Here is a 12104-nt window from a genome sequence, read left to right on the forward strand (position 1 = left end):
ACTGTTTGTACATCTCACACTGAATGTCAAAGTGGCCCCCAACCCCTACACCAATACCTAAACCTCACTTTGTGATAAACCCTTAATGCATGCGAAAACGCCTTAGTGCATTTTGATAAATGAGGTAAGTTTGCACCTGAGGCAATGGGGAGGGTAAAATGGCTTGCCCAAGGTCACAAGGAGCGACAGCAGGACTCAAACCCTGGTCTCCTGGTTTTGTAGCCCACTGCTCTAACCACTAGGCTACTCCTCCACTCCCAATAGGGCTCCTTTCTCAAGGCTGTGAGGGCTGAAAGCAGAGGCAGCTATGGCTGCCGCTAGTTGTTCTTTGGTGGTGAGAGAGTGAGTGAGTTTAAGACCCTGTATGTGGGAGAGAGAGAGACTGTATGTGTAAGTGTGTGAGAACTTGTGTGAAAGAGAGCTTGTATATGTGATTGAGAGCTTGAGATTGAGATCCTTTGTGTGTGAGAGAGACAGCATGTATGTAAGTGTGTGATTGAGAACCTGTATATGCAAGTGAAAGAGTGTGTATATGTATGATTAAGAGCCTGTGTGTATAGGAGAAAGAGCATGTGTGTAATTGTGAGATTGAGAGCCTATGTAAGTGAGAGAGAGAGAGATTGTATGTGACTGAGAGAGAAGAGAAAGTTGCAGGCACCCCCCCCCCCCCCTCCTAATTCATAACAATCTCAGGGCACCTGGAAATCGAACATTTCCAGGTATGGAGAGCAGAGCATTTTTTTATCTTTATTATTTTTAATTATTGGGTCTTTGTGTCTGCTGTTTTGAAATATTTTATTAGTGTCTGGAAAAATTTGATATGAGTTTTTAATTATTGGATATGCCATTCATCAGCAGTTTTGAAATAATCTGTTCTCTTTGTTAGTATGGTTTTACTGCTATAGATTTTATATTTCTTGATTTGTTTTGAGGATTGGTGATGTTTCTCTTTTTCTTTTGTTGCACTGCATACAGAGTCTCTGGCTTATTGCGGTTTCCAGTTCAGTTTAGGTCTGCATGTTTCTGTTTGTGCTTTATGGTCTTTCTATTCTTTGTTAGGTGAGGATCTGCATGTGATTGAGGTGAGGAATTCTGCTGCATGTAGTTTCTGTGTAGGGCTCTATAGCAGCCTGGCTTGTTCCGTTTTCCTAATAGGAGGAGTATTGGAGTTTTAAGGCCTGGTGTAATATTTTCAGTGGTGCCATTTCTTAGGTAAGGTGGTTACTGTTTGAGTGCTGGAAGCTGGTGCTGTTTTGCTTTGGGAGGTTTACTATTTATGTAATTTCTGTTCCGAAAGAGTATTTATCTTTCTCTTGTGTCATTCCTAACAATAAAAGTAATACTGGGCCTTTTTTATTATTTCTGCCATGGATTATAATGAGCAGTGTGTCACACTTGTGAGCGTGGTCTGTCAGGTGTGACATGATGGGAAAAAGGTTGAGGACCACTGGCCTAGACAATTGGTTGAATGAGCTCCACAAGCCAGCAGTGCTATCACTCTTCTTCCTAGTAGGTGGCTCCTGAGCTGCAGTTACCACCAGCCTTATATCTTGCGTTTATTCTTTAAAGCACTTGGCTATGTTCTTTTATGAAAAATAAAAGCTGTGCACTTCCCCCCCTTTTGCTATTTTAGGAGATGGATTGCTTAAATGAAGTTTAGCACTCTTGGTCTTATCTCATTGTGCTTGGAATGTTTAAAAAATGCAGTTCTTTGTAATAGACCCGAGATTTCTTGTTTATTTCACTTTGGAAAGTCTTCAGTGCTATAGGCTAATACCTATTGTTTTTTATTTCACAGATGAGCATAATGATGTACAGAAGAAAACTTTTACAAAGTGGATAAATGCTCGTTTCTCAAAGGTAATGTCTCTTTTGAAAAATACTACCATAGAGTTGATAGTTTTTGTAAATGAACTACAACGTTCTTGTGTAGTGTATGATCTCAAAATGCACTTTCCTTATTAGAATAGTAAATTGTTGAAACTATTATGGTAACCTTCCCTGCCCCCCCACCCAATCATGGTTGGGATCTGAGTATTCTTTCCAATGACATTAAGAGTCCTTTGTGAGATGAAGTGGTTTGCTCATGCTTGCACAATGTCAGTAGCAAAGATAAGGTCATAATCCAGTTGGCACTGAATACTTGATCCCATTCTCTAACCACTAGAACCATGTGCCCTGTGCTGTACTCGGAGACCATGTAAGTGGCGGAGATGCTTTTGTCGCTTTGTGGTGAATTAAAATCAGATCTGTCAGATCTGCAGTTTCCCTCTGACTGGTGACAAAATTCTGGTTTCAAAAGTCTGGTTAGTGACAGGTACATAAGCATAAAAGTGAATAGATGAGTTGTAATTGATACTTATTCATTGGACTACTTTAATGCATTTGTTATGTTAGTTAAAAGGCATTGTGTTAGTAAAAAGGCATTGTCCCCATCTGGTTGGTGGACCTTTATTTTTCTGTCTTTAATTGGAATAACATAACAATCACATTACTTAATAAAATAAATAAAATGAATTTTTTCTTTTGCTTGATTTGCTTTTACATTATAAAATAAATAAATCAAGCATGAGGGGATGGTAATGTCTCAGTGTATTACGCAAAATAAGCACTTCAAGAAACAGACTTTTTATTTATGTATCTTTTTGCATAACCTTTTCCTTGGACCATTTGTCCTCTAGATGGTGAAAGAAAATTAAAACCTTGGTTAAAAGATTCAGCGTTTCAAAATTTTGCAAGCAAAACAGATTTCTGGATTTTTCGGATGTCATTTTCTTGGGCCAATGTTGCGCAGTTTTTTAAATTGTTTTCATAGGGCCTCATTTTCTAAAGTATCGCAGGGCTGCGATACTTTAGGGAATGAGGGGCGGGGGGCCGAAACGGGGGGCGGGCCTGCGCTAGCCAGCAGCGATCGCACCGTTGCGGTGCAATCGCTGCCGGTTTTGCACCCAATAGCGCCACCATAGGAGGTGTAGCTATTGGGCGCGAACACGGACGCGGAAAGGGCCTTACCTTTTCGTCGTCCGCGGCGTCTTCGCGGAGTCAGCCCCGGTGACATCCTGACTCCTCCTCTTCCGGGGCCGACTCCACCCCCATTTTGGTATCGCACGCGAAAAGGGAAATTTTGCGTGCGAAACGTCCCTTATCGCGTGCGATATGTTTAGAAAATAAGGCCCATAGTCTTAATTGACTGCATAAGATCTTGAATTATAGTTTGTTCTTGCTTGCATAGGTTGATTCTCTAGTTGTGAAAAGACTGATCCTGCTGTGGAACTGCCAGCCTGACTGCTCTCTGAGCAGGATTTATAGCTCGTTCATCTCACATGGAACTGCTTCTCTCCAGAAATACGGCTGGGGAGCCACTCCTTCTTCCTGCCTGAAGTACCTATTCTCTCTCTGTTTTGCTTTTCTTTCAGATTTCTTCTCAAAAGTGTAGAGGAAATATACTGACCTTTTAAGGAGAAGGATACATACCATTTTATTTATTTACTTTATTTAAAATTTTTATATACCATTGTTCTGTATTGTATCTCAACAGTTTACATAAAGTGTAATTAAAAAATAAAATGTACAATAAAATATAAAAGAGAGCAACAAAATCTGCAAATAAAAACTAAAGGTACAATAAAAACATCACATTAATAACAAAGTGCAATGGCTGATAACAATTTAAAATAAAAGTTAAAAAACCCCCCCTATAAAACAAATAAAAAAAAAACGACAAGCCTTCGCATCAGTTTGCCATCTCAAAGTAATGTGAAGCTGGTTTTAATGTTAATTATAACATGGCATGTTCTATGAAATCTACGGTCAGTTCTTAAGTAGAGTACATATAATACATTTTTGTTATATAACTAATTCCAAATTGCCCTTTGAAGATCTCTATTTTTTTTTTTACTTTTTCCCTTTATAGTCCTCCATCTTCAGTCCTCTGCCTTCTCCGTCCTCCCTTAGCCTAGGCAGCAGCAGAGACTGCATGCTAGTCCAGAAATGGAGGGATAGCACCTTGGACGTGCCCCCTCTTTACTGCTTATTGTTTGGCAGGGTCCGGTCTTGTGAGCACATCAGTTCCATGCTGCTCTCCGTCCAAACTGGGTCCTGGTGGATGCGGGAATTGAGCTTGGATCTTCTGTGCTTCAGATTTACAATCAAAGCTCACAAGGTTGGCCTTAACAAATGACATCCAGAGCTCGTATGATAAAACACAAATATCTGCTGATTATGTTACAAAACTGATCAAAATAAACTAAGGAGTAAGACGAGGATGTTTTCCACTGAATTTAGTTGACCGTAGAATTCAATTGAATTGCAATACATGTATAAATACAATACTGTTTGACCAATTTATTTTACATAAATTGATTTTTAACTTTCATTTTGTCAATTAACTTTGTCAGAACTATAATTTCAAAATACCTTTAAACAAAAACAATGGCACTGAAGGGAAAATGGCCTAGCAGAACTGTGCTTTTGAACAAGTTTCACATTTTAATTACCTTGGTTATACCATTCCTTTAAACTATTTGTGAAGAGTGGTGTTGACGTGATCCCTTTGTGCAATGGCATAGTTAACGCAGCCTTGTAGACGAACCTAAGAGGCCTACACCAGCAGCTGGTAGACCTCCAATCTGTCTCGCCCTTTAGTGGGACAGATTGGAGCTTCATCTATACCAGCCACCTTCCCAGCAGGTTGAGCCCTTGGGTTCTGGTGGCCGGCAGCAGCAAGAGTGAGTGTGGCAGCTTGCGGGACCGCCCCGTGAGCCGCCGAATGTAACAATACCTCCCCCAAATCCCCTCCCCCATCTTCTGGGCTTGGGCTTCCTGTGGTACCTCTATGGAACTCCAATATGAGTTGGGGAGCTTGCAGATTGGAGGTTGGCTCCCATGAGTTTTCCTCTGGTCCACAGTTTTTTCAGGAGATAAGATACTGTAACTGGTTTCGAACCCTTCAAAAATCCAAAATCTCTTGCGCCTCAAATTGAATGTCTTCTTCTGTAACAACTTTGGTGGTCTGGAAGAGTGGTCTGCCTGGCCAAAAAAAAATTGCAGGTTTCAACATCCTTACAGATTATAAATCCGTAAGGATGCTGGTAATTTGAGTTTGTAAGCCACAGGACCCAGTTGTCATTTGTTGGGAAATGGACCTATGAATTGCGGTGCAAACTTTAGAGAGAGCATTTTCAAGTGAAGGGTTTTAGTGCTGAGCCAAACCAGGCTTCCTGGGTGGATTTGAAGCACGGGGTGATGTTTCTTTTCTGCCTGCTTTTTGAAATGCTCTGCTACTTACACAGATGGTTTGTCTTCTGCAAAATTTCCTGCAGTTCCTGTCCCATCAGGTTAGCTATATGGCAAGGGACAGAGATTGGAACAGATACGAGGTTGGTGTCTAAACACTATGTAGAGGGGAGATGACCCTATGGAACTATTCATGGGGTTATTATGGCAGAATTTGTGCCATGGGAGGAGGGAGGCCAGTTATCCTGCTATTGGTTTATGTAGGCTCATAGAAAGGCCTTGGGACTCTGATTTGCCCATTCAGTTTGTCCATTGCTCTGGGAATGGTAAGCTGAAGTGATATACAACATAATTACAAACTTCCTGCATAAGCCCTTCCATTAGCAGGCTGTGAACTGTACTCACCTATCTGAAAGAATGTGAAGGAGACCATGCAGACGGAAAATGTGTTAGACAAAGAGTTTAGGCAGTTCAGGTGCAGATAGGAGGCCCAGAAGGGGCGTAAAATGGGCCATCTTAGAAAATCTATCCACTACCACTCATATGGTGGTTTTGCCACTAGAGAAAGGGGTAGCTTGGTGATGAAGTCAATGGCCGAATGGATCCAGGTTTCCTTGGAAGTTGGCAGTGGCTGTAATAAACCCCAGGGTCATGCTCGCACACTTTTATTCATGGCTCACAAGGGGGCAAGACTCTATGTAATGCTTCATGTCTCTCTTCATCTGAGGCCACCAGTAGTGTCAGACGATTAAGTCCAAGGTTTGGGTGATATTTGGGCGGCCTGCCAAATGGGAGTTATGAGCCCACTGAAGAACTTTCTGTAGTAAGTGCCAGGGAACCACAATCCTTCCCAGAAGGAATTGTAAACGTAGTGGCAACCATGTTCTTTGCAGGGTCAATGATATGCTGTGGAGTTTCCAGAGAGCACTCAGTATCAAAGGAAAGTGAGAGGGCATCAGCTCATCAGTTCTTCTCAGCGGGATGGTACCACAACTCGAAGTGAAACAGATTTTAAAAAATGACCAGGGATTCAGTCTCTGTGCTTGAGCTAGATGCTCAATGTTCATATGATCCCTATAGATAGTAACTGGATGCTTTGTTCCTTCCAGCAGGTGTTATATTCTTCCAAGACTAGCTTGACTGCTAGTAACGCATGCTCTCCAATGGTATAATTCTTCTCTGCTGGAGAGAATTTATTTGAGAAGTAGGAGTAAGTCATGTGTACCATTATGGTTATGCTGTAGGAGGAGAGCGCCAACCCCAAGAGTGGATGTATCTACCTTCAGAATAAATGGCTTGGATAGATCTGGGTGGTATAAGAATGGGTCAAGGGTGAACTCCTCTTTGAGACACTTGAAAGCTCGGATAGCATCTGTGGTCCAGTTCTTGGTATACAAGCCCTTTTTGATTAGTGCTGAGTGGGGCCGCTAAGGAGGAGTAACCATAGATAAATCACCTATAGTAATTTGTGAATGCCAGAAAACGCTGCAGCACCTTAAGGCCCATAGGTTGGATCCACTCCAGTATGGCTCTAAATTTCTCTTGGTCTTTACAGAGGCTTTGGCAAGAGATAATATATCCCAAGAAAGAAAGTTCTTCCTGTTTGAAGGTACACTTCTTTAACCGGACGTAGAGGTGGTGCTCATGGAGTCTCTGGAGGACTTGTTTCATATGGTGTCGGTACTCTGACAATGACTTCAAGAAGACTAAAATATCATTATTTATTTATTTATGTATATATATATATTTTATTTACCGTCATTCCATGTGAAAATCACTAGTTCATAACTGTGTACAGATTTGACATTCATAAATAGTGAAAAACTGAGGTAGGCTTATGTACAGGTAGTAAACTAGGGAAATGGTAAGATAGAGGGTGTGTATCATAGACAAGTGCAAGTAAGGAAAGACATAATTGGTTAGGTTAGGGGGAATTGGTCAGGACATTTCTGGTTATTAGGCATCACAGACTGGAGTTTTCTGTCAGACAGCAGGCAAATCAGTTCTTTGTGCAAAATCCCTGTTTACATAGCGAGGGGTACAGTGGCTCTCGTAACATGTCCAGGCAAGGGTTCTCCACATATGGAGGAAATTGAGAGCAGAGTGTCTAGGGGGACAGTCTGTATCTGGTAGTGATGAACCAAAGCTTCATGGATAAAGCTGCCCCCTGCATCAGTATCCAAAAAGGCAAAAGGGTCTACAAGGATGTCTCTGAGAGAGAAGTACTGGTACTATCAGTTCTGGAGAGGTGAAAGGATGATCTAGGGTGACCTCTCCCACCAGACCCAGGTCCTTGAGTTTCCCGGTTTATAAGAATAGCCACTTGCAAAGTGCCCAGATGCAGCACAATATAAACACAGGATGAGACTGTGGCACCTTTGCTTTTCTTCTGCAGATAGCTTGAGTCATTTAACCTGCATGGCCTCTACTAGAGGTGGTCCTGGCTCGGGAGGTGAGCGGGAGGTCAATGGTTGCTGGAAATTTGGGCAAAACGGATGAGGCAGCGAAGCGAGCTCCTTTCCCAGGACCTTTCCTGCAACCTTAGGTCTAGATGGATGGTTAGCTTCATTAGGCCTTCCAATGGTTCAGGCAGATCCTTGGCAGCCAAGTCATCCTTTATATGATCTGAAAGCCCTTGCTTGAAGATCTCAATCAGACTGTCACTGCCCACAGAAGTTCAGAGGCCACGGTGTGGAAGTGCACAGCATATTCCCCCACAGACCAAGAATCTTCTCTGATTTGCAGAGGGAGATGTTTTTGCTGATTGTGTCTTGGCTAAACACAGAGACAGTAGCACAGCGTTTCTAAAACAGGGCTTCCCAAATCTGTCCTGGGGACCCCACAGCCAGTCGGGTTTTCAGGATATCCACAATGAATATGCATGAGATGAATTTGCATATCATGGAGACGCAGTATATGCAAATCTATCTCATGTATATTTATTGTGGATATCCTCAAAACCCGACTGGCTGTGGAATCCCCAGGACAGGTTTGAGAAGCCCTGCTCTTAAAAAGTATTTTCCAGAGTGGGGGAAAATGATGTCCCAAGACCTGATAATAGGAACTAGTGTGCTGGAAACAGTCTAGAACTCAAGCAACTCCCTAAAAAAATAAAAAATGAGGAAGCTTATCTCCCTTCCCCTACACACAAATAATGATATAAAGACCAGAGCAGCGGTATATAGAAGTAGCATGCCACTGCTCTTCTGGCAGATAGGCAATTTTATTTATTTATAAAAATTTGTATTCTGCAAATCTACAAACCTCAGCACTAATGATGATGTTCTGTTTTGTGGGAGCAGAGGTTGTGGAGGAGGCGGAAAATAAAATATGGAGGAAATAAATTCTGTTTCAGAGTTCTTAGAATACATAGAGTACCAGTAGCTGTATTAGTCCTGGATAGAGATGTGTATATTGTAGGCTGTGGTACCTTTTATTAGCCCAGCCAATGATGCACATGAGCATTTTAGAGACCACACAGGTCTTTAAAACCGACTGGAAAATACGTGCATTCTCTATAAACATTTAACCCGACAGAGAGCTTTTAGGTATTTTGCGCCATTTCTCTGGAACTCCGTACTAAACTGAAAATAATTCTTTGTCTTTTCGGAAGAAATTGAATTTTGGCTTTTTGTGAGAGCTATTGAAGGATATTTGGTCTGGACATAGCCTTTTCTGATGGAGATTTTTGTTTATGAAAGGAGTTGCGGAGGTGGTTGGGTTTTTATTTGATTTTTTAGAATGTGGGTATGTGCTTCTATAACTTGCTGTGGGCTGAAAAGTTAAGGTGTGTAATCAAATGTATCTAAATAAATAAAGTGCAGTATATACAGAAAATGTTCAGATTTATTCTGGAGAGCAGAAGTTCTTTTTGCAGAAATGCTGTGGCTTCGTTTATTTATTTATTTATTTTAATTTTTTCTATACCGGCATTCGTGATAATATCACATCAAGCCGGTTTACAATAAACAATGGGTGATAACCGGAACAGAGAACGAAATAATATGAACTATACATAATAAAGATGCAGTTACAATAAACAAGGAGACATACAACTAGGAGCAAGAAGAAGACAAGATAGAAAATTTAACAAAGTGTATAAACCTGTTTATTGTTTGTCTCGCTGTTGTTATATAGAATTGTGTGTGTTTGTTCCCTAGAAATGATGATAGAATGGGCAATAAGTATTTGAAAAAAATAAGTAGACTGAACAGCGCAGGAGGTTCAGTGATAGTTCCTAAAGCTAATCCTAATAAGCTCAAGTTGGAGCCAGAGGGCAGCTAATAACATTGCACAGAGAAGACCCATGCTCCCCTTTTTAAAAAACTATTTACATTTTATTTTAAGGAAATGACCACTTTTTGGTATTGTCCTGAGTGTCCCTTTTTGAAACTGGTTTGTGAAGCATCAATATTTAACATAACGGGAGTAAAAAAGAAGGGGAAAAAGTATATTCTCATTTTGCAAGAGCTTCTACAAAAGAAGATTCAGGGGCGATGTTGCAGGAGCTACTGTGATTGACGAGATCAGTTAATATAATCTATTTATATTGTAAGATGACTCTTGACTTACTGAGCTATTTCCCACATCAGGTTCCCATGTCTTGGGATCTTGATGTGGAAACATTTGACATTGAAATTTACAGAACTGTTTTGCTGTAGAAATGAAACTTATGCTTGTGTGAACCATTACAGTATTAGAAACATATAAAATATGACAAACAATACTTAACAAAATAACTTTTGTTTAGAATTTATTAAATATTCACTTAAGTTAGAAGGCAAGATCTCAAATATTGAGTTTATCTTCTGATTTGTAAGTTGATTAAAAAATAGTTTGACTTAAATAGAATTTAACTATATTACAATAAACGAGTCAAATTTAGACATAAGCTTTTGCCAGGCGCACAAGACAAATGCTTTGCTGTTTGCCATGTTACTAGCAAAGCAGATATCACTGCCACTGAGAACCCACAAACAAACCAAATAAAACAGCTGCAACTCGGGCCTCTGCCATTTTATTAGCTAGCCAGCCACTGCAGGTAAGGCTGATCCTCTGCCATGCCTGTATGGTGTCTTTGACTTGATTGTGCAGTGTCAGCCAGATGGTCGTAATGTGCTTAAGTAACTGCTCCTTGCCACCCTCAAACTATGACCAACTGATATTTTAAACATTTAATACAACTGGTTTTCTATTGCACTTACTACATCTTAACAGTCCATTAAGAACCCTGCCTAACTCCCTAGTACTGCGGGAGGGTTTAGGGTGTAGGGAGCAAATCCTATCCTCATATCCCCAAGTGGTCTCCCTGGCCCCTTCCCAAGATCCTAAGATGTATATAACATATTTGTTGAATCCTCTTTAAAATTCAAATTTCAACACCTCTGAGGAAACATTCCCTGCCCTACTTCCTGACTACCATACCTTCCTCCCCTTTCTAGGAAGCAGGAATAAAAGGGGTTGAGCGAGGAAGCTGGAGCGAGAGATGTGATTGAGACTGCTCAGTCACATTGGATGTTTCTAATAGGGATGTGCAATCATTTTTCCCAAATTGCCTAATTCAGAATGGTTCAGGAGAACCGAAAAACATTTTCGGGTTAGTGTGCACTAACGGGACTTAGTGCGTGCTAACTCTCCAATAGTGCACGCTAACTCTGCCACGTTAGTGCGCACTATCGGGTGTCAAGACGGTTAGACTCATTCATTGACCAACCAATCATCAGATAAGTGGCACAGCTTGTTCTAAATATTAGCTGTTTGAATAAGCCTCAAGATGAGATGTTATGGAAAATAAATCCAGTCTGGGGTGGACTTGTGACAGGATTGTTCTTTTAAGCAACACACCACTAGAGTGTTGGCTCGGGTGCAGCCCTGCTAGGATTATCCCCTTGTGAAGATCACTACAATAGCATTGGTTCCTCCTGAGGATGCACATAACAGGGTGAAACGAAAGCTTTTGTGGAGGAGTTTGTCTACTCATGAGGAGGTTTTGTAGAGGAGTTTGTCTATTCATAATATTTTTGTTTGGTATACTGTAGTATTCTCTATTTTCAGCACCTGGAGAGCTCTAAGGGATTCCCTTACCCTTTGCAACTGTCTGTATATTCTGGCTGAGGAGGGATGCTTATGCTCCTTTTCTAGTTCCAGTATCTCCTTTTCTAACTGAATCTTTTCAACCAAATGTATCCTTTTTAAATGACTTGTGTAACTAATTATGGTCCCCCTCCATACCATCTTCAAGGTTTTCCACTGCAAAGCAGGGTCATATACTTCTTGATTTTGGTGATGATCAAAATCTTCACGACTCCTCTCCACTACGACTATGAAATCTTGTTTCCCCAAAAGAAAAAGATTGTCTCCACAGTCCTGCCCTCCTTCCATGAACAGTCAACATCAGAGTAATAGATATCGGGTGATGATCAGGTAGGCAACTACTCAGTTTGTCACAATCTGATATATGAGGCAGGAATCAATCTGAACACAGAAAATAGTCAATATGACTGTAGGAGTTTTGCCTGGTGGAGTAACAAATGTAATCTTGGGAGGAGGGCTATGTATTTTTCCAAATATCAGTCAGTTGGAACATGAAAACCATTACAGTCAAGGATCTAGGTGTCTTACGATGGATGCCTGCTGTTGTACAGTCCATACTTGGGTCCAAATATGCATTCCAATAGCCTCCCGCTACCAAGGGCAGTCCTGAAAAAGCACCCAGTTTATCAGCCAAATCAGCATAAAATTTGTGTGAGTCTATATTGGGACTGTAAATATTAATCAGACCAAATTCCCAGGACTGGAGATGACAATGCAATACAAGGTTTCTTTCCTTCCTATCCGTTTTATGAGCCAGTACTTATAATGGGAGCTTC

General features: G+C 40.9%; 1 protein-coding gene across 1 annotated transcript in view; it reads left to right on the top strand.

Annotated features, from left to right (window-relative positions):
- UTRN (utrophin) overlaps positions 1-12104 on the top strand; it is a 1458479-nt gene that overhangs the window by 237220 nt on the left and 1209155 nt on the right. Inside the window, exon 3 of the mRNA XM_029594027.1 lies at positions 1799-1860. Within this exon, the coding sequence (XP_029449887.1) occupies positions 1799-1860 (62 nt within the window). The remainder of the gene's footprint in view (positions 1-1798; positions 1861-12104) is intronic.

The sequence above is a fragment of the Rhinatrema bivittatum genome, chromosome 3 (genome assembly GCF_901001135.1).
Source record: "Rhinatrema bivittatum chromosome 3, aRhiBiv1.1, whole genome shotgun sequence".
Classification (NCBI taxonomy): domain Eukaryota; kingdom Metazoa; phylum Chordata; class Amphibia; order Gymnophiona; family Rhinatrematidae; genus Rhinatrema; species Rhinatrema bivittatum.